The sequence below is a fragment of the Tamandua tetradactyla genome, chromosome 4 (genome assembly GCF_023851605.1).
Source record: "Tamandua tetradactyla isolate mTamTet1 chromosome 4, mTamTet1.pri, whole genome shotgun sequence".
NCBI classification, from domain to species: Eukaryota; Metazoa; Chordata; class Mammalia; order Pilosa; family Myrmecophagidae; genus Tamandua; species Tamandua tetradactyla.
In genome coordinates, this window is record NC_135330.1 from 75,919,431 (window position 1) to 75,946,552 (window position 27,122).

Sequence of the window (27,122 nt, forward strand, 5' to 3'; positions counted from 1 at the left end):
CATAACTATCACTGTATAGTATTCCCTTTAGCTGGCTGCAAATTGTTTTCCACAGCGGTATGACTATCATACCACTGGTGGATGAGTTCCTCATAAGTTGTACCCCTGCAAACACCTGAAAATTTCAGACTTTTTCATCAGTTCCAACCTGATGTGTATGAAATGTTATCACCTGGTGGTTGTTTTTTATGGCATGAGCAGCTTCCAGGAATCGAACCCAGGTCTCCGGCATGGCAGGTGAGAATTCTGCCACTAAGCCACCATTGTCCACCCTAACACATAGTTTTGATTACTTCACTGAGAACCAGTGAAGTTGCAGATATTTTCTCAGGTATATTCATCTTTTGGGCAGCATCTTCTGGCCTCTTTGTGAATCATTTGTTCATATCTTCTGACCATTTTTCAAGTGGGTTGTTTGAGTTAAAGTTTAGCCTGGCCGGTCCTATATGACTGTGTTGTTAATTTCATCTCCCAGTCAGAATCATTTCTTTCTTCTTTTCTTAAATGGTACCTTTCGATGATGATAAGTTCCTAAATTTCTCCCTTTGTGGTTTCTGTTTTCTTCTTATTTTCTAGAAGTCATAAAGACATGATATATTCTCTTTGGAAAATTTTTAAAAGGTTTTCTAATTTAGATGTCCATTTTGCTAGAAATTGTTTTTTGTTTATAGTATAAGTTATGAATCCAACTTTTCTTGTGAAAAATAATGTTTCCTAGCACTATTTGCTAATCAGCCCATTGTTTCCCCCACTGATTTGGAATGCCACTTTCCATGTGTTAAAATTCTACATATGCACATTTCTGCTTCTGGGCCTCTATTTTTCTATTGATTTATCTCTCTATCCTTAAACCAATTATTGTCTTAATTATTATATCTTCTCCATAAGACTTGATTTCTGCCAGGGCAATCAAGATATTGTTCTTTATCTTCATCAAATTTATTTCAATTACTTGTTTCTATAATCATCATTATGATAAATAAGTTTATCAAGTTACTTTTAAAAAATTATACTGAGATTTTAATTGGAATTTGATTGAATTTATCATGATTGGGGAGACACTGATATTTAATTTTCCTCATCAAATATGCTTTCTCCAATTACTTAAACCATTTAAATAATTTTGATGTTTTCTGCATGTATATTTCTTAGTAGACTTGCCTACAGATGTTAGTTGTTATAACCAATATCCCTTTTAAATTAAATTATTAAATTATGTTTATTCTAAAAGTACATAAGAAGCCATTGATTTTCATATTTCTAGCCTATGTCCAGCCACTTTACTGAACATTCTCACCATTACTTTATAATTTGTAGGGTTTTTTGTACTATGACTCAATTATCTTGCTATATTGTCTGCTATACATGGTTCGGTTTCTTTCCAATTATTTTTTATTTCTTTTTCTTCTCATATCAAACCTGCTAGATTCTCCTGTTTCATGTTGAATAATAGGCATCCTTGTCTTTTTCCTGATTTTAAAGAAAATGCTTCTATCTATGCACCATGTACTGTCATTTCTAGGAGCTTGTGTGTGCTTTTTTTCAGATTAAGGACATCTACTTCATCTGAGTGTGCCAAAAATATTTATCCATGAGAGGGATACATTTGCTCAACTGTTTTTCTCTGAATCAACTGAAATGATCATATGTTTTTCTCCTCCTTTCATCTTTTAGTGTGGTGAGTTACATTAATAGATTGCTCTTCAGTGGTCAAATTTGGTAATCATATAATATTGATTTTATAAATTGCTAGATAGGATCTGCTATTAAGATTTTTAAACTTATGTTTACGAGTAAGACTGAGCTATACATTTTCATTTTTGTGCTACTGTCCTTTTGTTTCCTGGCCTCCACATTTCCATTGGCAGAACTCAGAATAAAGTTCTGTGCCCTCAGATAAAAACTATTTGGACCTCTGTCCTTCAAGCATCCAAGATTCCACTGACAGAAACCAGGAGACAGTTCTGAAGCCCTACACAATAGGGATAGGATCACCCCTCTCTCAGGCTTCATTTGCAGAGTCTAGGAAGGAGTCTCCTAATTGTGCTTACTCTGGCTATACCTGCCATGTTTCCTTATTTCCATTTACTCACAGGCATTCTACCACTCTTTCTCTTGAGAATTTCAGAACTAATTTCATTGCACCTTTTATTACTATTTCTATCACTATCAGTCCAGAGCTCCCAGTTACCCCCTCATCCCCATACTCTCATTTCCATATTGTCTGTTACATCACTCTGTCTAATACAACTTTACCCCATCTCTTGAAACCCTTCCACTTTGTTTTATAGATTGCACAGTCACTGGTAAAATTTCTCCAACTTCTATGAATGTTACTTTCAACTTCTCTGAATATTTTACTCCTTCTCAATATTGACTCCTCCTTTCCGCAGTCTACTAGGGTCTTCCTTGTGCCTTGTCCATGGTTCCAGATCATTCTCTCTTCTTCCCTCAAAATCTCCAGCCTTGAATCTCATGCCATCAAACTATGCCAGCTCTCCTGGTTGAGGTTATCGAACTATACCTCCTTTACATTCCTTAAAGATTTTATATTGTGGCTCATTGTCACTGTTTCCAATGCAATTTATATTACAATTATCTGTAATTTTTAATATCCTTATTTAAAATGTAGGTGATCCTTCAATATCTTTCACTCTCCGTTCCTTGAACCTCCCTTCTGAAGTTTTTGGCCACGTTTTCTATGGTCCTACTCAATATCTTATTACTACCAATAATTACAAACTCTCAGGATTCCATTACAAGCCCCCAACTCTCCTACCATCACTGCCTGGTTCTCAGTTCAAATCCTCAAGCTCCCTAGTCCATCAATCTCTCCACCCCACAGGGAACTATGTTCTATTGATCCCAACATCTTTCCTCTGTTCCTCAGCAAGTCCTACCACCACCACTGTCCTCATGTCCTCATCATTCAGCTTCAATTCTGTGATCAATCATTATAATCATGCCTTGGCAGACAACCTCAGTAGCCTGCTTTCTTACATCATTCTATCCCCATCTTGGTTAAATCCAAACTGGAAATTTCTTTAGAGACAAACAAAATAATTTGATCACACTTCAATTTCATAACCTCAAATCTCATGTGAGCCCTTTTGGTGGATTAGCAATCACAGCGCTCTTTCCTAGACCATTCGTTATCCTAGTTATCTTTAGGTTTCTTATACATTATTCTTTGCAGACATTAAAGATCTCCTTATCCATTTTAATTTTCAGCCTATATCTCATTTCCTATGTTCCTGAAAAAAAAAAAGAAATAATCAGAATGTCCCTTCTACAAGCTCATATCACCACATCTATCTGGAAGCACCAGTGTTCATATGCTCTGTTTTCCCTCTTTTTTACAATCTGTCCATATTCCTTTCTGAACCCAAATCCTCCATTTACATGGTCTAATTCTCTAGCTTTGATAAGAAAACACTACAGTGATTCTTCCTCTGTGTCTCTCGCCCTTACATTGTCAATTTCCCTCTTTACAGAATCATTTCCATCAGCATATGGACACGGTGTACTTATCCCATTTAAAACAAACAAATTCTTGAGTCCTCTTTGCTCTCTGACTACCACAATGTTCTTTTCCTCCTTGTTACTAAAAAAAACACCTCTTCAAAGCATTATCTATACTAAATCTTTTTAATTCCCCTCCTCCTTTCTTACTTGAACTCACCATTCTACTGAAACTTTTCTTGTCAAAGTCACTAATGGGCTTCATATTTTTCAATCCAAAGACCATTTCTCATTCCTGATCTTACTCTATTATCTGCAGTTTTGACAGAGTTGTTAACTCCTCTTTGCTTAAAATACTTTCTTTTCTTGGCTTCTTGACAGCAAGCGGCCTTGGTTTTCTTTCTACCTAACTGACCAGTCCTAAATCTCCTGCACTGGTTTTTCTTCATGTCCCTGGTCTCTTAATATACAGGCCATAGGATTCTGTCCTTACACTTTTTTTTTCCTATCTACAACCACTTTCTTGGTGAACTCACCCAATTTCAAGGCTTTAAGTATCATCAATCCAGTGACTTCTAATTTTTTTGCCTTCCAAAAAATGCCTCCCCCTTGAAGTTGAAACTTGTATATGAACTTTCTTTGGTTCTCTAACAGGTACGTCCAAACCACTCCTGACCTTTCCCATCATCCCCAGACTTCTCCTCAATTTTCCCCATCTCAGTAAATGTCAACTCTAAACTTTGCGTTGTTTGGCCCAAAAAATCTTGGAATCATCCTGTCATCACCCACAGCACACCTTCAATGCATCTTGACCACATCACTGTTACTACTCAGTCAGTATCTTCTCACCTGGATTACCACAGTAGCCTCATAACCTTCTATGCTCAACCTAGCAGCTAGAAAAGTCCCATTAAAATAGTGCTCTTGTTAAAGTATAAGTTTAATTATTCATCTCTATGCACTGGACCACACCTTCAGATGGCTTCCTACATCATCATAAAAGCCAATGGCATTAAAATAGCCTGGAAGTCCCTGTGTTCTGACCAGCCTCTCTCCTTTTTCCTTTTTTTCTTTTTTAAGTTCTATTATTATTTCCTTGCCCATGCTACATTCTTTGCTGTTCTGCAAACTTGCCAGGCATATATCTTGAAGCCCAAAACACGCTTGCCTCTATCTATACATCTAGTTCTGCATTGCATCAGTTATTTCCTCAACCTTCTCAGGACATCCTTCATGGATCATTCTATTTAAAAATTGAAGCCACCTTTCAGTCACCCTACAAAACTCTCTAAGCCCCTTCTCTGCTTTAATTCCTCTCCACAGCAAGTTTCACCAACTAGCACATTATTTGTTTAACTTGTTTTGATTCTGTTATCTCTATCCACCAACCCCTAAGAAAATGTACACTTGTTCATAGACATAGACTGGCGCATTTTCATATTAGTGTTCAATAAAATGTTGTTGGATTAATTAAAGGTTCATAAAAATAGTTGGGATTGTTTCCTCTTTTCTATTTTCTTGTTTGCATAAAACTAGAAGGATTTACTGTGCATTCATTCACTTAAGAATGCTTATACCTACAATGTGTGATGATTACACATTCTTTATAAATTAAGAGATTTATGGATTAGTTCATAATCAATGTTCATAAATGTTCTATATGCTCTTGTAAAGAATACATATTCTTTCATTGTTGGATGCAATGTTAATTATATTGCTCAAATTTTCTATATCTTCACTAATTTTTGGACAGTCTTTTTGACCAATTACTGAGTAAGGTGTATCCACTAATAATGGATTTGTCATATTTCTTCTTCTATTTCTGACAGATTTTGCTCTATATTTTGAATCTGTGTAATTACATCTATATATTTAAAATTGAACTTTTATCATTATGTAATGAGCCTCTATATATTTAAATTGATATACATATATTAATATGATTTTTTTTATCATTATGTCATGAGCCTCTTTATCCTCAGTAATATTTTTTACTTCAAAGTCTATTTTGTCCAATAGTAGTATACCTTAAGCCAGATTTCTTAAATTTTCAAAGTTTGTGTGTGTTTGTACTTCAGGTATGTTTCTCAAAGTCTCAGCATCACTGCTATACTAAGCCACATTGGAACATGAGGCTAAAGGAAAAATGTGTGCCCCTATATATACTTACAAAATATATTTCCTTATTTGGAACTAAATGAAAAAAAAGTTATATAATCAAAAAATCAAAAAGCATAGCTATATATAATTATAACATAAAACAGAATACTTTTAGAGGAAAGTATTTCTGTGAATAAAGAAAAAGTACATAGTGGTAAAGCCTGATGCATAATATAAATTTGATGCAAACTAGTCATGATGACTCATACTTTTGGACTCTAGTCCTCTAAAGGAACACACTCTTTGAAATAACAGGAAATATTCATTTATATAATAAGCCTCATAGAGTGTGATACTGGCACTATTCGAATTATTGAATGGTAGGTAGGCTTTTTATATGAAATGTTTTAAGCTGGCTCTGCTATTTATAATACTAACAAAAATGCATTCTGATAGTTTGATTGTAGTTAATTCATAAGAGCCAAGATTAATGTTATAAAAGGGTTGCAAGTCAGAGCCAAAGAATGAGAGAACTATTCATGGTTACTAATAAATTGCTGTGTGAAGGCTTGGCCAGCCTTACAGGTAATGATGTCACAAAATGATGAAAGAATTGCTAAGTAGCCAAAAAAGTGCCAGCGCTTGGCTGAGGCAATGATCATTGCATCACTCTTGGCCTAGATCCCCTGAAAGGTCAATGTAGCTATTAAAGGGAAATGAAAAATCATAAGGATGCAATCCTCAACTAATACTCTTTTTTAAAGCTAAACTCTATCGAGGGTGCATGGGTAGCTCAGTGGTAGAATTTCTGCCTGCCACGTGGGAGACCTGGGTTCGATTCCCAGCCCATGCACTTCCCCCAAAACAAACAAATGAGCAAACAAACAAGCAAAAAACCAAACAAAAACAAAAATTCAACAAATGGTGCTGCAATAAGAGGATATCCACATGGAAAAAGAATGAAATGTGACCCCCACCACACAGCATACAAAGAAAAAAGAAAAGAAAGAAAGCTAAACTCTATCAACACTTGAACTCTTTAGAGCAAGTAAACAAAGTATTAAAGCACTAAAATAGAGAAGTAGTAGGTATGTTGTTGGGCTGTTCAACCATGGCAGTTGACAGATAATACACATACTCAAGCTTCCAACTCTTAGGTAGCATTCTGCCCCAAGAACTTAACGTACTGTACTGCTTTGAATCTGTTATGTACCCCCAGAAAAGTCACGTTCTTTTAATGCATTCTTGCAAGGGCAGACTTTCTGTGGGTGGTACCTTTTGTTAGATTGTTTCCATGGAGATGTGACCCAGCCCATTCAAGTTGGGGTCTTAATCTCCTTGTTGGAGTCCTCTATGAGAGGATAAAATGCAGAGATACTATGGAGAGAAGGACCAACAGACATCATCATGTGCCTTCCCAAGTGACAGAGGAATCCTGGATGTCAGCAGCCTTTCCTGAGAGAAGGTATCTTTCCCTTGATGCTTTAATTTAGACATTTCTATGGCCTTAGAACTGTACATTTGTAAGCAAATAAATCCCCTTTGTAAAAGCCAACCCATTTTCAGATACTGCATTCTAGCAACTTTACTTTTTGATAGTTGTAATGGACTTTCTGATCATGTAGACCCGAGGTACTCTATTGCAATAAAGGTAATATCTCAAATAGTTAGGGAATGATCTAAAGAAAAGTGGAGGGAAGACGTAAAAGCCTGTGTACCAAAACAATATTCAATAATTTCACGATATGAAATTTTTAACAGACAAAATTAATCTGTAATTTTTGGAAACAGATTGGTGATTTTCTGGGATTGGGGGTTGTAGAGAAAGAAACATTGTATATCTTGATTTGGGTGGTGGTGATTACACAGGGGTATACACTAGTCAAAATTCATCAAACTGTACATTTTTATTGTATACAAATCATACCCCAAGAAAAATGACTAGAAATGGAAAAACCTAGTTTTGTAAAATGTTATCACTGGGGAAAATTGGACAAAGAGTACACAGCCTCTCTTATTTCTTAGCAACTGCATGTCAATCCACAATTATCCCAAATGTAATAAGTTTAATTAAAAAGAAAAAAAACAGAAAAGTCTGTATACAAGTAACAGTGATTATTTATTATCCAAAGAAAATTAATCATTTAAAAAAATGTACATGTCCCTAATTTGTGAAGTAGCAAATGGTTTATGCAAGTTCAATGACATATACTCCTGTATTCTACTTTGAAATGTTCAACTCTGCTTGAAAGGTAGTGAATAATATCAATTCTTTGGAGATTTGTTTTGCCCTAGATCAATCCTAAAATTGGCCCAGCAAATTAATCCTTTATTGCTTCAATCATTTCTGGGGATACAGTATAACCACTACTCTAAAATTATGTTCTATTAATGAAATATGCTGTTATTATTTATGGTATGCATTACATATTAAATTTGAGGACTTAAAATTGTCAATAAACTATCAAAATATGTCAGAAACCCCAGTCCAATAGCACTGAAAAGAGTCACTGAGCTGCCCTGTGTTAGATATTTTCTGATTTAATAAAATGTAATGGAACACATAAGAAAAATAAGTAATTGGGACTTTAAATTCATCTCAGTAGCAGTGGTGTCTTTGGCAATAGACTATCTTGAATAGTTTTGTTTATTGGTTTTTATTTTCTATGGAGGGATAAAAGAAATCGGTGTTAGCAATGGATGGAGCTATGGCAATAAACTGTTGATCATGATAAAACTTAATCATGTATTATAACTATTAGTTTGCCTTAGCTTATTAGTAAGCTGTGCTTTATAAGGTATACAAGCTCAAATGCCTCTGAAGGCCAAGTGGTTAACATAAATAAATGAGGTTACACAGTTGAAGAGCTATGGTAGTGAATATCGTAGCAAATTGAAGAGTGTAATTGTATTAACATTTCCAGGGAAAAGGAGAAGTGGAACAGACAGGTAGGTGTATCTATGTGTGCATGTATACATATGCATAATATAAATACATAATGTTTAAATATTATGAGATTTATTATAGGAATTGGCTCATGCAACTGTGGGGATGGGCAAGTGTAAATTTTGTAGGACAGGTCAAACCCTGGAAACTCTGATGAGGGTTTTCAATGAGTTCTCCAGGAGAAGCTGACTGGCTGAAGTAGAGATGGAAATTCTTCCTTCTCATTGCTGAAATCATCAGTTCTCCCTTTAAGGCTTTCAACGAATTGGATGAGACTTCTCTCATTGCTGCAGGCAATCTCCCTTGTTGATTGTAGATGCAAACAGCCATAGATGCAATCAACTTACTGATGATTTAAATCCATGAACCCTCACTGTAACGATCCGGGTCAGTGCTTGCTTGATCAAACAACTGGACACCATAACCTAAACAAGTGGACACATGAACTTATCCATCACAGTAACTAAAAGGGACAATTGCTCCCCTGAGTCCTCTAGTTGTTGCCATGGGGCACCATGGGCATAGAGGTGGCCTACCTTCAGGTCATTTAAGAGAATCCAGGAATTAAAAGATTAGCCCTCTTGGAAATTAAATACAAAACTGTTTAAACCCTGTTTTTACCTGTGAAACACCTGTTTGCAGCATTGATTTTATAAACTATTGAAAAATGTTTCATAAGGAAAATTCCCTAGAATTGTAATGAATATGAGTCTGCTCCTAAATTCACCATTCCACTTCTTTCATACAGATTCTCCCAACTTCACCAATCCACTCCCTTCTCCTATGAGATAGTGTTTCACTTCCACTAAAAACACTATCTCATAGGAACGACAACTGCCAAGAACTGGCATCATCTCAAAGCTTACAATTTCCTCTGTTTGCCAAATGGCTGTAATATAATTCACAAAAGCCCTGTTTATTGAGTAATATTATTAATGGTTGGCATAATACTACAAAACTGAGGACATTCTTTTTGGATTGTATCCAGGTTTTTAAAGGAGAACTGTTGGTTCCAATAGAAAGTGAATGGCCAATATTAAAACTTGTTTTAAAAAGTAGACCATGAAAAGCATTTTGAATAGGCATATTTTCAACTTAGTGTAAGACAACTTCATTCAGACACAGTACCCCATGTCTATTAAAATACTTTGTACTATAACAACGAATGGAGGTAGCCTAAGGGTACAATGACTGAGGAATAGAAGGGGGAACTGTGGCATATACATACAAAGGACTACCCCAGCAGCCACAAGAAGGCATGAAGCTGTGATGCATGCAACTAGGTGAATAAACTTTAAGGACTGCATGTTGAATGAAATGGCAGAAACAAAAAGACAAATATCAGCATGCCTCACTCATATGGACTAACTATAGTATAAAAACTTGGTGAACTGAAGTATGTGTGAAAACCTTGTGTCTGATGCTCTTTTTATCCAGAGTATGGACAGATGAGTAAAAACTATGGATAGAAATAAATGAATAAAAGAGGGAGAAGGGGTAAAACAAATTAGGTAAATTGAAATATTAGTGGTCAATGAAAGAGAGGGGTAATGGGTACAGGAGGTATGAGTTTTTCTTTTTATTTCTTTTTCTGAAGTGATGCAAATGTTCTAAAAATGATCATGGTGATAAATACACAACCATGTGATGATATTAACAAACCATTGATTGCACACCATGTATGGACTATACATGTGTGAAGATTTGTCAATAAAAATATATTTTTTAAAATACTTTGCACTATAACAGAAAGAGAAATTCATACGTGTGAATGTTTTGAGAAAATCATTTTTCATCTCAACACATGGCTGAAAATAACATAGGACTGAGATATCATTCAACTTACATGGTCTATTGATTTTTCCCTTAAACTGAATTTGCCAAACTTTGCTAAATAAATACTTGTTTATCAAACTAGCATCAAAGGACTATAACACAAAAGTCTACTTTTACATTTTTGTTTTCAAAAGGCATTTGATTTCTAAATAAGAACCATTAAAATGTATTCTACACTTAAATCAGAGTTATTTCTCTAGTTAATACCAAACAGTCACCATCTGAGACCAAATCTGAAAATCCCAAATTGACTTCTAAAATCAATCCTGAGCCTTGATTTACTTATTGGTCTTATTTTTAAAGGGAAGCATGAAATCATCCAAGACTCACAAAGTATCAAACACTTTACTGTGGAATGAAAGAGAGAATGAAACAAAACTGAACATGACAAGCAAGGGAAAGAGGCTGAATAGTCAACATAAATTTAGAGAAAATCAGAAAACAAGATATTATATGACAGTATTAGCCAGATCTTAATTCACATATATTATATACATTGAGGAAAAGGTTCCCTATTAAATTTATCCCAGAACATTTTTAAATTAGGTACTCAGTGTTGTTTTGTGGGAGTGGGGACATTGATGTTCATGAAAGAAATCGATGATTACAAAGAAAGAATAAGCACCCATCTTAAAAGAAAAAACATAAGAAAACCAGAATTAAATATCACCTTAACTTGGCAATCTGGAACAAAGCAAATTAGCAAAAATCTAAACACACACAAATGACTGGGTAAACTGTGAATCAATCAAGTTAATACAATTAATTTCCTTTTTGTGGCACTATAATAGCCCACAAAATCAAACCTATGAAGTCAGTATTTTAAAAACATTCTTCCCTAATTATGTATTCAAAAATCCAAATTCAAGAGTCCTGCTGTGAGAAATCCAAAAAATCCAAAAAATAAGTCTCCTTCCTCAAAACAACGATCTACTAGGGGTACAGACCAAACACACAAACAGAAAAAAAATCGGCAATGTAAAAGCAGTAATCAGGAAAATGGTTTCAGAGTTATCAGTGTTAGAACATGTAAATTTTTATTTGAGCACATAGGAAGAAAGAGGAAGAAAGAAAGAAAGCTATAACCAAATCAAACACTCTGTTTTGAAACTGAGGATCGGGAGGGCATCATGTAGAGTGCTAGAGGAAGTCTGCCTTTTACATAATGTCCTTGTCACTGATTGATTCTAACTAATGTTGCATTTGAAAACAAATTAGATCAGATTAAGAATTTCAGAAGACAGAAACAGATTTTACCAAAACGTCGACAGGCTGGATTATAAAAATCAAAAGTTTCCATAATATCCTAAAGCAAACTGCACAGAGAAGTGAAATGACTGACTAACACAAGTAACACAAAGAGAAGATATAGAAGGCAAGCAAATTCATGAGTTGTACGTGAACAGTGGTGCTGCTGTTTTAAAAGCTTTAGTAGACTAACATATAATCCCGCATCTATGCTAACAAAAGCTACAAATATAGCCAATGCATTACACTTGTCATTGGACATTTGCTTTTGTAATGACAGCAATTATATAATGCAACTCATTGTATTTGCAATTTTAATGTTAATAGAGTCAAATTATCCTCCAAACATATTGTACCAATTTGCAGTCTCATCAATGATGTGAAAAGTTTAGATTATCACAAGTCCTAGCTGTTAACAATCTTTAAACTTTTTACCGATGTGATAAATTACAAACAATATATTATTTTAATCTGCAGTTTCCTAATTAAACTTATGGTTGGGTATTCTTTCATGTGTTTATTGAATATTATTGCTTGTTCATGTTTTTTCACCTTTTTATTAGGTTATTACATTTTTATTATTTTGTAATAATAAATTATTACAAAAGTAAGTGTTCTTTGTATATTAGGGAACTTAACTTTTTTTATTTTTTAAACCTTTTTTTATTGTATGATATAACATATATACAAAACAAAGAAAGAAAACAATAATAATTTTCAAAGCACACTTCAACAAGTAGTTACAGGACAGATTCCAGGATTTGTCACGGGCTACCATACGATCCTCTCAGATTTTTCCTTCTAAATGCTCTAGAACACTGGAGGCTAGAATAAATTTATATATATATTTTTATCATCACAGTCAACTTTTTTTCTTTTGTGAAAAATAACATATATACAAAAAAGCAAAAAATTTCAAAGCACATCACAACAATTAGTTGTAGAACAGATTTCAGAGTTTGGAACGGGTTACAGTTCCACCATTTTAGGTTTTTACTTCTAGCTGCTCTAAGGAACTTAATTTTTATTTGCTAATATAATGTAAATATTTTCTACTTGCATTAGAGTCCAGTGTTTGTCATTACACTCTGTTTATGTCACTCTTTATACTGTACAGAATCTTAAGTAGTTACATGCAAATGATGTCAATAATCTCCATAATGGCTCCTGATTTGTCTGTTCTTATTTGTATTTCATGTATTTCATTTACAAAGACTCCCAGTTTTACACTAAAAAATATTTTGTAGTCTTTATTTTAGTAGATTAATAGTTATTTTCAGATACAAATCTTTAAACCACTTGGATTTTTGTACATGCCATGAGGCATGACTCTAACTTTATTTTCTTATATATTGACAGCAGTTGCCCCATACACCATGTACTGAAAAGCCCATACTCTCTACTCTTACTATTGACAACACAATTAATGTCACTGAGCCCTCCTTATATCAGCTATTGTTGATGCCGATGCTGGACATTTCCATCAACAGAGATCCTTCCATTTTAGTTTCCCCTTTATTTCTTATTCCTAAATACACAGCTAAATTCTACCTCGGTTGTTAAATTTCCTCTGATCTTTACAGAAAAACTAAAGTAAGTAACATAGCTCCTAGGTCATTTTAGTACAGATCTTCAAATTAATTATATAAAATTACTAACATTAGCAATAAAATAAACCTGATTGATGCAAATACTTAAATCACTCACTGCATTTAAAGACTCTTTTTTTGTACAGAGACCTTTGTATAAGGAACCTTTAGATGTAGATTTCAGGCCCCTTTTTGTTTAGCGCCATGCTCTACCGAAACCATAAAACCTGTTTTATAAAATACGATAAAGCTCATGAAAGAAAGAAAAGGGCAAATAAATTTCCCAGGGTTTGTTTTCAGTTGTAATTTTTCTGATAGTATTTATAAAAACACATGTTTCAACTTATCAATGGCTTTTATTTTTCTCTACAAAACAATCTCTGAAATAATTGACATTTTAGGTTATCAATTTATTTTTATTTATGCCCAGAAGCTAAGCTAAACTGTAATTAAGTTGATAGAATTTATGATCACTGTCCCTATTTTATGTTATCTTTTTGAGAGGTCCATGCATAAAAGAGAACTCACATGAAGTCCTTCGGTGAAGCTTTCCCGAGAACAGTGGCATCTGTACGGCTGGCTTGTCGTATCACAACTCTCGGCATGACCGTGGCACTGACATCTGTGAACATGAGTATCCGACAACTCCTAAGAAATATCAACTCAATTCTCAAAATACTTAAAGCCCAATGAATATATATATATATATATATATATACTGTGCGAATACAACAAGGGCAAATATTATATTTAAATAACACCAGTATCGGTCTCTTCTTAGTCCTGTGGATATTCATGAAGTTTTTTTTAATTAATAGTTAAGTATTAGGATGGATGCCATCATCTTGTACTGTGAAGACAATTTCCAATCCAACAGGAGGCAGGAGAGCGAGTTCTTAATTATACCCATATCAACCAAATGGTAAACTTGCCTTGAGTTTGAAACTGTTCAAAATACAATTAAGAACATAATGTACAGAAAAAGACTGCAGGATGAGGTCAACAGATTTCAATAATTTTTGGTTTCTCTAAAAGTAAGTGGTGAATATTTAATTGCATTACTTTTTCATATGCTGCCTCTGAACTAATAATGCTTATATATTGGTATTCTGGTCTGCTATTAAACATGTACTTTATATACAAAGTGTATCATTCTTCTACCACAACCCCAGTCTAAATGTACTTTATGCACATTCACACATGCACACACATACACACACGTACCATTTCCATGTTAGATACCATGTAGATACCATGTTAGAACTACCATATCTGGTAGTGCTCCAGATATCCATCTTTTTAAATATTGTGAAGCATATCCTCCATTATGATCACATACTAGAAATTACATAGCGTACATCAGAGCTTTCTTCTAAAGGAATATACATATTCCCTCATGGAACTGTGAACTCAGGGAGACTAAGCCCTGCATGGACAAAACTATTCTGCTCTGTCTGGTGTTATATTTGCAATTTCAAGATTTGCTCCATTTGCTGTCAAGAATATTTGAAAGTTTAGCCCCAGAATAAACCTAGCAAAATATTTGGTAAATTATGTCCAAATCAGATGCAGGATATTATAACTTCCAAATACAACAGCTTTTGAAAATTGATTCTATAAGATACTATACACAGAAAAGTTTCACATATATGTCCCCTCCAATAAAATCTTAGAGCAGGAAATCATTTCAAAACTTGGAGCTGCGAAGTTGGCTTGCTCTAAAAACTTAGTTAATATATTTCTACATAAGTATGGCAAAATCTTGTTGAAAACAGAATTTGTTAGAGAGAAGCACACTCCAATCTAAGCCTTAGTAACAAACACTACCTCCCACTGATGGTGATTTCATCCACAGCATAGTATCTGCGTCTGAAGTTGGCAGCATGCTCGGTTGTATAATACTGTCCAAACAAATGAAACCTTATTTGTGAGGCCTTTACGAACTCTTGAAGAGATGGGGTATTATAGAAATTGTTGTATCCAGGGCGATGATTTGGTCCAGGCATCAGAACGCTAAATGTGACATTACCATGGGAATATGGAGTGAAACTGTTGATGGAAAACAATATTGGAATAATGAAAATCTACTCATATTTTTGACAAAACAGAACTCAAAGTTTTGACACAATAATAGACAATATCAGCAACAACTTAAAATCTTCATTCTGGAAAAAACAAATATATTCCACATACTTCATATGCAAATATCATAGGATAACCAAGGAAGATATTTTAAAACATTTCTCTGAGGACATGCTGAAGATTCTATCAGTAGAGACAACAACTTGCTAAACGATCTGAAAAGCAGATTGCAAAGCACCAGGGAGGTTGGAAACAAGGGACAGTCTCAAGTCTTCTCGAGAACTTGAAACATAGCCTAGAACTCATTGGGGAGAAGACTCAGTTTTCTGCCTTAAGAAGTTGGAGGAAGGAGGGATTTTACAGCATAATGATTTAGTTCACCTCTAAGTTATTACTAACTCTTTGGTGTTTTAAAATCAACTTCATTACGTCTTAACAGATAATTGTTTTGAAAATAATCATACTTGGAAAGCTGAATACAGTTGACAGAATCAGGATTTTCCAAATCTCCATTGTTTTTCATTCCAAAGATACTGCAATTTCTAGCAAAATATTGCCAGTCCTCCCATTCTAAGCTGTGTTCCTTCTTCCTTTGAATCCTTACTGCTGTAGGTTGTGGACTAAAGAACTGAATGATAATATAAAACACCTGAAAATGAATATGTTAATTATTGTAACTGAAGTTTTAAGTTTGACCCATCCGAATAAATCAACCATGGAACTGTTAGATGCAGAGATAAAGGCTCATTTCTGCAAGATTATCAGTACCAAATATTTATTGGATATCCAGAAAATTCCCTGCCCTATAGTGGTGGTAACACATTCCACAGTTGCAAATCAGTCTCTCTTCTCAAGGATTTTATAATTCTGAGTGAAAATCAATATTAAGCATGATATAAAAATGTAAACATAGAACACTGATTCTAAGAAATAATTGTCATGTGTTCTTAAATAATTATTTAGAATAAGCATATCTCAGTTTTATTAATTCGTTACTTAATAAAAACAATTTAACATTTATCAATATGATTTTGATATAAAATTCTAAAAATGTAGACTATGTATATCCTCATTTAGATATTTTTATTCCACACCTTGTCATGGGACTACTTCTACTGTACTGAGGTAATGTTCAATTGCCTAATTCAGTTATCACCCCATTGTTTGTAATTACCTGATACTGTCCATTTTCCAAATCTATGGAAATGGTCACTCCTTGATTAAGCTGGCTAACATTTGTAAACACATGTGAAACCCATGAAGTACCAATATCGTTATCATTGACAAAAGAGAGAGGATGGGCTTCAGGATTCAGCCTTAACACCCTATTACTGGTTGTGTCTTCTGCATCATTAGGAATGCAATACTTCTGTATCAAAGGGTGGACCCGTGGGTGGCTGTCAGGACAGCGGCAATGTGACTGGATATGTAATCTGAGCAGGTCTCCGGAAAAAATTTCAAGAATCTCTCTGTGGGAGTCAAGAAGAAGACGTAAGGACAAACAGTTCAACAGTGATAGAACTTTAGCTTTAATACTTTTCTAAACAGAACATAAAGTCAAGCTCAGTCCTGGCCAAATAAAGATACTCGTTCTCATAAAAATGGATATAAAAAACAATTCTTAAGTGCTGTATTTTTTACAAGAAGCATGCACATGTCCTTGTCTGACTGTTAAGAAATCTACTTAACTATCACAGTGTTTTACTGTGCCTATTTGCAACAATATAGAAAGGTAACATTCACTTAGGTTATTAACCTGACTTACCATTGGGAGTGAACAAAAATATACTGAAAATAATGAGAGTTGTAGATAGTCTCCAGTCCATGCTTGGAAAAGGAGCGAGCAAGTCGCATTTTATCTATCTCTGCTTTAGTTAAAGGTCCTGAGGCCAAGACCATTTGTCAATGGCTTCCTGTGACTCATTAGTATAGATTCTGGCATCCCAAAATATTTCCATATCTTCAGATCACATGGCAACTGCCAACAGTCAAAGATGAATGCCAATTCCAGGCATATATAGTTAACTTTTCCATTAAGGGCAATATAACTGTTCTAGATCAGAATTAATCATTCCAGGGATATGCATCCTTCCACAAAGCACCTTTCCATGCATTTCATGTACGCCACTACCAGTAACCCAGGTCTCACCAGAAAGACCAGGCTTCTTCTCTCCGACACCAGTGGGGCAATGCAAGAGTCAGGCAGCTTTTCTACCCACTAAATCACAAGAAATTGTACCTTTACATCTCTTTGATACTTTTCAATTGATACCAAATTTTGAATGGAACCAAAAGTGACTGTCCAAATAGGAAATCTTTGCACCCAGGAAAAGCTTCATTCCCAAGGAATGACTGAAATACTGTCCATCAGAATTTTAGAGAAAAGCCATGTAAAGGATGGTAAGGTTGATGGCAGTTAATCTCCCCACTTATTACTATAGTGCCCTTAATCAAGGTATCTCTTATAGGGATTAAAAAATGGAATATTTATATGGATAATGTGCATGCCACAGACTAATGTACCAACTCAGGAGCAATGCTTCTCAAACCTACAAAAGCAAATCCTGACATTTCGAAATTCATCATACTAAGCTATATATTTCTTGAAGAAATGTAAATAAGCATCTTTCTTTTTGATCTTTCTTTGAAGCAAATAAGCATCTCCTCTCTACAACTACTATTTCATCAAATCATATGCCAGAAGAGACTTCAAGGACATCTTAGCAGAGATTCACTTAAACAGGAAGGAAATCTATGTGCCTATAAGAATCCCTAAGGAAGCCTTCCTACCTTCTCTCAAGATGAGGAAATACTTCATTTAAGCTAGCCTAAGTCTAAATAATCATTTGTTCACCAAAAATAGAAGAAATAGAACAATACTTCAAATTACTCATTCTTCTTGCCTCCTAGCCTAATAGTACAATCTCTTGAGACTTTTCCCACATATCTAAATAATAATTTTCATTGTCCCATGTTCACTTTAAAGGGCAGATACAGCAGCTTCTTAAATATTAGAAACTACTCCATATAGACTGCATAAATAAATGCATCCCAAACTTCATAACAGTGCTTGTTCAAAAATCAAGTTTTCTTAGAGAAAATTCTTTGTAAAGAATTGGATCAATTTCATATTACAAGGAATTACCTGATAGAGTAGCAGTAGTGAATAACAACCATAGACTTAGCCAAACCAAATATTGTAAACATTAATTAGGGTATGTTGCCAAATGCTGTAAAGATGAAAAATGCTTTCATCTTTATGCTACTGTTATTTAAGTGAATTCAGCATTTATCCTTTACTTTCTCAAGCTTTGCAATGCCATATCCACTTACCTGTTTGTAAGTGACACTTGATATAATCGAAAGTCTTGCATTCTTCCAACAAATTGCTCTAAACCTGAAAAATACATATTTATGTATATGTATATAATACAAGTTAGTTGGTTTACCAAGCAATGTCCTACGAAGATTCAAGTCAAATTCCTCTAAAATTATAAAACTTTAAAATGTTTTTATATCACAGCCCTTTCAAATTTTTACACACCTGTATGTAGTTTGGTAATTATATTTTGCTATATATGTTTTGCTAATTCTACATGAGTAACAATAATAATCAGCAGTTCTCTCTATAGACATTACAGGATTTAAGTCAAAGTGGATCCATTGGCCAGCCTATTTAGTCATTTAGGTTGGGGCCCTTCTCTAGAAAAGTCCTCGCCAAGTCAAATTTCTCTGTAGTTTATAAGCCTATAAATCTGTCATCTCATCACCCATACACTGTATTGTCATCCTCTTCCCATTGCAATTTCCAGAGCATTTTCATGGTTGAGAGGAAGACTCCCCCATCACAACACAATTTTTCTAGATCCAAGCTCCAGAGTATTCATTTAGGCCCTCTCTAAACTCAGGCTCATGTCTGGTCTAGAAAATATCTAATAAATGAAGGCAAGTTGAAGACTTCCCCAATGTGTGGGTTCTGAGTTATTCACATACATCAAAAGTATTTTAGTTCAGTCTCAAAATTTCACCACCCCATGAGGATTCTTCCAAAGCAAGCCAAATTTAAAAACCACTCTGCACTGAGGTAGATGAGCTGTCTAGGGACACACAGATATCAACCTTAATCTGCCCAATATTATTTTATCAATTCATTTGGCAAATATTTAAAATTTATTGAGAAGGAATAGACCAAGACAGCGTGAAGGGGAAAAATAAGATAACTACCAGTTCTAATTTTTTTTAACTTTAACAGGGAAAAAACTTGGTAAAAAGGCAAAATTCTAATTAAAGCTCATGTTGCGGGGGCACAGAAGGGGATGGAATATAGGGAATAAGGCTAATTCTATAATCAAATATTTTTAAAGAACAAAATAATTTTGAATCAATGGCCAAGTCACCAAATAACCATTTCCCCAAATGTGTTTGTTTCTTTAACTATTCATCTTTAATTTAGTTTGATAACAGACTTTTTAAAAATGTTTGATTTATCTTTGTGGCAGTTCCTTGCTGATGCAATGAAGGAAACTGGGACAGAGAACTCAGAGGATACGTCTGATGAATAAAATATGGAGAAGAGGCTAAGCACATAGAATGCGCTGGGCTGTTGAACTCAGAAGCAGAAAAGACTACGTATCAGAGAGAAGTGAGACTGAAAGGCATAAGAACTGCATGCATATGTGTGTGCATGCATGCATATATATCTATATGCATTTATTCATATACATATGAATTCAGATATATTTAACAATGTAAACAAGAATATTCTATATATGAATATTTATTGATGAGCATGATCATTTTCAACTGATATATTCTAGGGAAAATATATTTCCAGGCTTTCCTCTCTTTCCCCTCAGTCTCATTTTTCTCCTATAAAAAAAAAAGTTCCTCTACCCTGACTATCCAAAACTAAGCAGCTGGAGCAAACAAAAATAACTGTTCCCTAAATGTTACTATGAAGACAAAGCAACAGGCAATCCACCAAATTTTTTTTTCTGAGTTAAGAGATAATGTTGCCCACCAGGAATGAAGGAAATTGGATCTGCCTCTTTATTTCTTCACTCACCTATTCCCATCCAAACCTGGTCTTCTTCCTCTAGCCAACTCCATACTCCATCACCATAGAACAAGGCTTTAACGTCTTACGAATGACGCTGGCTGGACGCTAAGGTTTTGCATGCTCTTGCCTCTGATTTAATCATTCCTGCCCCACTCCAGCCCCTTAGACTTAATTTCTCAAAATCGAAATATTTCCTGTGGGAAATTCCATGATCCAACATGACCTTCTGTAGCAACTTTCTACATTTCATTCTGTACCACAAGTATCTTTTACCTCCCTGGCTTGCTCATTAAAAAATAAAATTTCCTGGCAAGACACAAAAAAGGAGGAATGAGTCTTGTTCAATGTTCTTTCCCAAACTCACCACCAAGTTCTTGGCATGTGGCAAATAGTTCAACAAAAGTTTAACAATGGAGGAAAAAAAAGAGGAAGGAAGGATATGGGAACTGTAGAGCTAACTTAAGGAAAGTAATGAAGATGAATAATGGCTTCTATAGAAAAGAGGGAGAAGGGTGACCAGGGAAAAACATAAGGATTCTAAAGCAGCATTTTGAGGGCCATCTGAAATTAGAGCCTTTATCTTTGCATTGGGACAAATCTGCAAGCTAAGTGACTTCCTCAGACAGGCCTGTAACCTAAGAGAGATGCTGAATGATCGGAAGAATTGAGGTTTTTCAGGCAGGGCAGATCCAAACAAAGAAAACCGAAAGATGAGAGTCCAGGAGTAGAGGAGTTGAGGCGAGGTAGCACAGTGATGAAGTGGGCAGGAAAGTACAACCGGGTGAGAGCTGACAGAGCAGTGGAAAGAAAGGAGTCAAGGTTTTGGCCATCTCGTTGAAGTCAAGGAAGATGGCGGCCATAGCGAGGAATCGAGATGTCTACAACAATTATAGTATCAGCTAAGCATTGGCTGGGAACACACGATGTTGAGCCATTTTTCTTCTGCTCCTGGCAGCACCAACTAATGGAGCAACAGGGCGGTTCCCACCATAATCAAGATGTGCTTTGTCACCAAGGAATCCCCTCAAAACAGAACACCGGACTTCCTGGAAGATGGTGGCTTAGTAAGACGCGTGGATCTTAGTTTCTTCTCCAGGACACCTACTAGGGGAGTAGAAACGATACAGAAAGCACCCAAAGCCACAACAGAGATAAAAAAGACAGCGTACCCCATCCTGGAACGGCTGGCTGGCTGAGAGAAGCAGCTCGGGTGAGATCGCCGAGGCGCGCGGGCCTTACCGGGCGGGGTGGCAAGCGGCCGGAGTTACTCCCTTCCCCCTTCCCGGGCCGGCTGGGAGAATTGGAGAGGCGGTCCCCTGAAACAAAGACGGCTGGCGCCCACACCACGTGCAGCCCCCGGACCAACTGAGAGAATTGGATCGGAAACCCCCAGGCCGCGGAGAACGGTGACGGGTGCGGGAGGCCCCTTCCAAACCCGTGACTCCCGGGGAACGTGCACTCTCTCAGGCGGGCCGCTGCCGCTGGCACCCTCCCGCCACGCTTGTTGCCCAGGGCCGACTAGTAAATTCGGACGGGCTCTTTCCCTGGCTGCGGCGACCAGCAACCCTCCCTGCGTTCGGAACCCGGGCCGGCTCAAGCCGCTTCGGCTAGCGAACCCCCAGGACGGCGAGAGTTTTCCAAAGTTTAAGGTCCCACAGCACCTTTTACTGGTGGGACCCGCAGACAAACGTGTGCCACGAGCGCCACCTACTGGGCAGGATAAGAAAAACAGAACCCAGAGATTTCACAGAAAAATCTTCCAAACTTTTGGATCCAATACCCAGGGAAATCTGTCTAAATGCGCAGACGCCAACAGAAGATAACGGATCACGCTCAAATAATTGAAAATATGGCCCAGTCAAAGGAACAAACCAATAGTTCAAATGAGATACAGGAGCTGAGACAACTAATGCTAAATATACGAACAGAAATGGAAAACCTCTTCAAAAACGAAATCGATAAATTGAGGGAGGACATGAAGAAGACATGGGCTGAACATAAAGAAGAAATAGAAAAACTGAAAAAGCAAATCACAGAACTTATGGAAGTGAAGGACAAAGTAGAAAAGATAGAAAAAACAATGGATACCTACAAAGATAGATTCAAAGAGACAGAAGATAGAATTAGTGATTTGGAGGATGGAACATCTGAATTCCAAAAGAAACAGAAACTATCGGTAAAAGAATGGAAAAATTTGAACAGGGTATCAGGGAACTCAAGGACAATATGAACCGCACAAATATACGTGTTGTGGGTGTCCCAGAAGGAGAAGAGAAGGGAAAAGGAGGAGAAAAACTAATGGAAGAAATTTTCACTGAAAATTTCCCAACTCTTATGAAAGACCTAAAATTACAGATCCAAGAAGTGCAGCGCACCCCAAAGAGATTAGACCCAAATAGGCGTTCTCCAAGACACTTACTAGTTAGAATGTCAGAGGTCAAAGAGAAAGAGAGGATCTTGAAAGCAGCAAGAGAAAAACAATCCATCACATATAAGGGAAACCCAATAAGACTATGTGTAGATTTCTCAGCAGAAACCATGGAGGCTAGAAGACAGTGGGATGATATATTTAAATTACTAAAAGAGAAAAACTGCCAACCAAGACTCCTATATCCAGCAAAATTGTCCTTCAAAAATGAGGGAGAAATTAAAACATTCTCAGACAAAAAGTCACTGAGAGAATTTGTGACCAAGAGACCAGCTCTGCAAGAAATACTAAAGGGAGCACTAGAGTCAGAACCAAAAAGACAGAAGAGAGAGGTATGGAGAAGAGTGTAGAAAGAAGGAAAGTCAGATATGATATATATATAATACAAAAGGCAAAGTGGCAGAGGAAAATATTATCCAAACAGTAATAACACTAAATGTTAATGGACTGAATTCCCCAATCAAAAGACATAGATTGGCAGAATGGATTAAAAAACAGGATCCTTCTATATGCTGTCTACAGGAAACACATCTTAGACCCAAAGATAAACATAGGTTGAAAGTGAAAGGTTGGGAAAAGATATTTCATGCAAATAACAACCAGAAAATAGCAGGAGTGGCTATACTAATATCCAACAAGTTAGACTTCAAATGTAAAACAGTTAAAAGAGACAAAGAAGGACACTATATACTAATAAAAGGAACAATTAAACAAGAAGACATAACAATCATAAATATTTACGCACCGAACCAGAATGCCCCAAAATACGTGAGGAATACACTGCAAACACTGAAAAGGGAAATAGACACAAATACCATAATAGTTGGAGACTTCAATTCCCCACTCTCATCAATGGACAGAACATCTAGACAGAGGATCAATAAAGAAATAGAGAATCTGAATATTACCATAAATGAGCTAGACTTAACAGACATTTATAGGACATTACATCCCACAACAGCAGGATACACCTTTTTCTCAAGTGCTCATGGATCATTCTCAAAGATAGACCATATGCTGGGTCACAAAGCAAGTCTTAACAAATTTAAAAAGATTGAAATCATACACAACACTTTCTCGGATCATAAAGGAATGAAGTTGGAAATCAATAATAGACAGAATGCCAGAAAATTCACAAATACCTGGAGGCTCAACAACACACTCTTAAACAACGAGTGGGTCAAAGAAGAAATTGCAAGAGAAATTAGTAAATACCTCGAGGCAAATGAAAATGAAAACACAACATATCAAAACTTATGGGATGCAGCAAAGGCAGTGCTAAGAGGGAAATTTATTGCCCTAAATGCCTATATCAGAAAAGAAGAAAAGGCAAAAATGCAGGAATTAACTGTCCACTTGGAAGAACTGGAGAAAGAACAGCAAACTAATCCCAAAGCAAGCAAAAGGAAAGAAATAACAAAGATCAGAGCAGAAATAAATGAAATTGAAAATATGAAAACAGTAGAGAAAATCAATAAGACCAGAAGTTGGTTCTATGAGAAAATCAATAAGATTGATGGGCCCCTATCAAGATTGACAAAAAGAAGAAGAGAGAGGATGCAAATAAATAAGATCAGAAATGGAAGAGGAGACATAACTACTGACCTCACAGAAATAAAGGAGGTAATAACAGGATACTATGAACAACTTTACGCTAATAAATACAACAATTTAGAGGAAATGGACGGGTTCCTGGAAAGACATGAACAACCAACTTTGATTCAAGAAGACATAGATGACCTCAACAAACCAATCACAAGTAAAGAAATTGAATTAGTCATTCAAAAGCTTCCTAAAAAGAAAAGTCCAGGACCAGATGGCTTCCCATGTGAATTCTACCAAACGTTCCAGAAAGAATTAGTACCAATTCTCTTCAAACTCTTCAAAAAAATCGAAGTGGAGGGAAAACTACCTAATTCATTCTATGAAGCCAACATCACCCTCATACCAAAACCAGGCAAAGATATTACAAAAAAAGAAAACTACAGACCAATCTCTCTAATGAATACAGATGCAAAAATCCTCAATAAAATTCTAGCAAATCATATCCAACAACACATTAAAAGAATTATACATCATGACCAAGTAGGATTCATCCCAGGTATGCAAGGATGGTTCAACATAAGAAAATCAATTAATGTAATACACCATATCAACAAATCAAAGCAGAAAAATCACATGATCATCTCAATTGATGCAGAGAAGGCATTCGACAAGATTCAACATCCTTTCCTGTTGAAAACACTTCAAAAGATAGGAATACAAGGGAACTTCCTTAAAATGATAGAGGGAATATATGAAAAACCCACAGCTAATATCATCCTCAATGGGGAAAAATTGAAAACTTTCCCCCTAAGATCAGGAACAAGACAAGGATGTCCACTCTCACCACTATTATTCAACATTGTGTTGGAGGTTCTAGCCAGAGCAATTAGGCAAGAAAAAGAAATACAAGGCATCAAAATTGGAAAGGAAGAAGTAAAACTATCACTGTTTGCAGACGATATGATACTATACGTCGAAAACCCAGAAAAATCCACAGCAAAACTACTAGAGCTAATAAATGAGTACAGCAAAGTAGCAGGTTACAAGATCAACATTCAAAAATCTGTAGCATTTCTATACACTAGTAATGAACAAGCTGAGGGGGAAATCAAGAAACGAATCCCATTTACAATTGCAACTAAAAGAATAAAATACTTAGGAATAAATTTAACTAAAGAGACAAAAAACCTATATAAAGAAAACTACAAAAAACTGCTAAAAGAAATCACAGAAGACCTAAATAGATGGAAGGGCATACCGTGTTCATGGATTGGAAGACTAAATATAGTTAAGATGTCAATTCTACCTAAATTGATTTACAGATTCAATGCAATACCAATCAAAATCCCAACAACTTATTTTTCAGAAATAGAAAAACCAATAAGCAAATTTATCTGGAAGGGCAGGGTGCCCCGAATTGCTAAAAACATCTTGAGGAAAAAAAACGAAGCTGGAGGTCTCGCGCTGCCTGACTTTAAGGCATATTATGAAGCCACCGTGGTCAAAACAGCATGGTATTGGCATAAAGATAGATATATCGACCAATGGAATCGAATAGAGTGCTCAGATATAGACCCTCTCATCTATGGACATTTGATCTTTGATAAGGCAGTCAAGCCAACTCACCTGGGACAGAGCAGTCTCTTCAATAAATGGTGCCTAGAGAACTGGATATCCATATGCAAAAGAATGAAAGAAGACCCATCTCTCACACCCTATACAAAAGTTAACTCAAAATGGATCAAAGATCTAAACATTAGGTCTAAGACCATAAAACAGTTAGAGGAAAATGTTGGGAGATATCTTATGGATCTTACAACTGGAGGCGGTTTTATGGACCTTAAACCTAAAGCAAGAGCACTGAAGAAGGAAATAAATAAATGGGAACTCCTCAAAATTAAACACTTTTGTGCATCAAAGAACTTCATCAAGAAAGTAGAAAGACAGCCTTCACAATGGGAGACAATATTTGGAAATGATATATCAGATAAAGGTCTAGTATCCAGAATTTATAAAGAGATTGTTCATCTCAACAACAAAAAGACAGCCAACCCAATTACAAAATGGGAAAAAGACTTGAACAGACACCTCTCAGAAGAGGAAATACGGATGGCCAAGAGGCACATGAAGAGATGCTCAATGTCCCTGGCCATTAGAGAAATGCAAATCAAAACCACAATGAGATATCATCTCACACCCACCAGAATGGCCATTATCAACAAAACAGAAAATGACAAGTGCTGGAGAGGATGTGGAGAAAGAGGCACACTTATCCACTGTTGGTGGGAATGTCAAAGGGTGCAACCACTGTGGAAGGCAGTTTGGCGGTTCCTCAAAAAGCTGAATATAGAATTGCCATACGACCCAGCAATACCATTGCTAGGTATCTACTCAAAGGACTTAAGGGCAAAGACACAAACGGACATTTGCACACCAATGTTTATAGCAGCATTATTTACAATTGCAAAGAGATGGAAACAGCCAAAATCTCCATCAACAGAAGAGTGGCTAAACAAACTGTGGTATATACATACGATGGAATATTATGCAGCTTTAAGACAAGATAAACTTATGAACCATGTAATAACATGGATGGACCTAGAGAATATTATGCTGAGTGAATCCAGCCAAAAACTAAAGGACAAATACTGTATGGTCCCACTGATGTGAACGGACATTCGAGAATAAACTTGAAATATGTCATTGGTAACAGAGTTCAGCAGGAGTTAGAAACAGGGTAAGACAATGGGTAATTGAAGCTGAAGGGATACAGACTGTGCAACAGGACTAGATACAAAAACTCAAAAATGGACAGCACAATAATAC

At 35.9% G+C, this 27,122-nt stretch overlaps 1 protein-coding gene and 1 non-coding gene across 2 annotated transcripts in view; one reads left to right on the plus strand and one right to left on the minus strand.

Annotated features, from left to right (window-relative positions):
- Window positions 1-27,122, minus strand: part of USH2A (usherin) — an 844,952-nt gene that overhangs the window by 702,086 nt on the left and 115,744 nt on the right. The window contains exons 5-9 of the mRNA XM_077157816.1: window positions 18,598-18,661; window positions 16,439-16,733; window positions 15,729-15,913; window positions 15,010-15,231; window positions 13,711-13,804 (exon numbers count right to left, since the gene is read on the minus strand). Coding sequence (XP_077013931.1) covers window positions 13,711-13,804; window positions 15,010-15,231; window positions 15,729-15,913; window positions 16,439-16,733; window positions 18,598-18,661 — 860 coding nt within the window. The remainder of the gene's footprint in view (window positions 1-13,710; window positions 13,805-15,009; window positions 15,232-15,728; window positions 15,914-16,438; window positions 16,734-18,597; window positions 18,662-27,122) is intronic.
- Window positions 6,345-6,415, plus strand: TRNAG-GCC (transfer RNA glycine (anticodon GCC)). Its single transcript has one exon. It is a non-coding gene; the product is annotated as a tRNA-Gly (tRNA).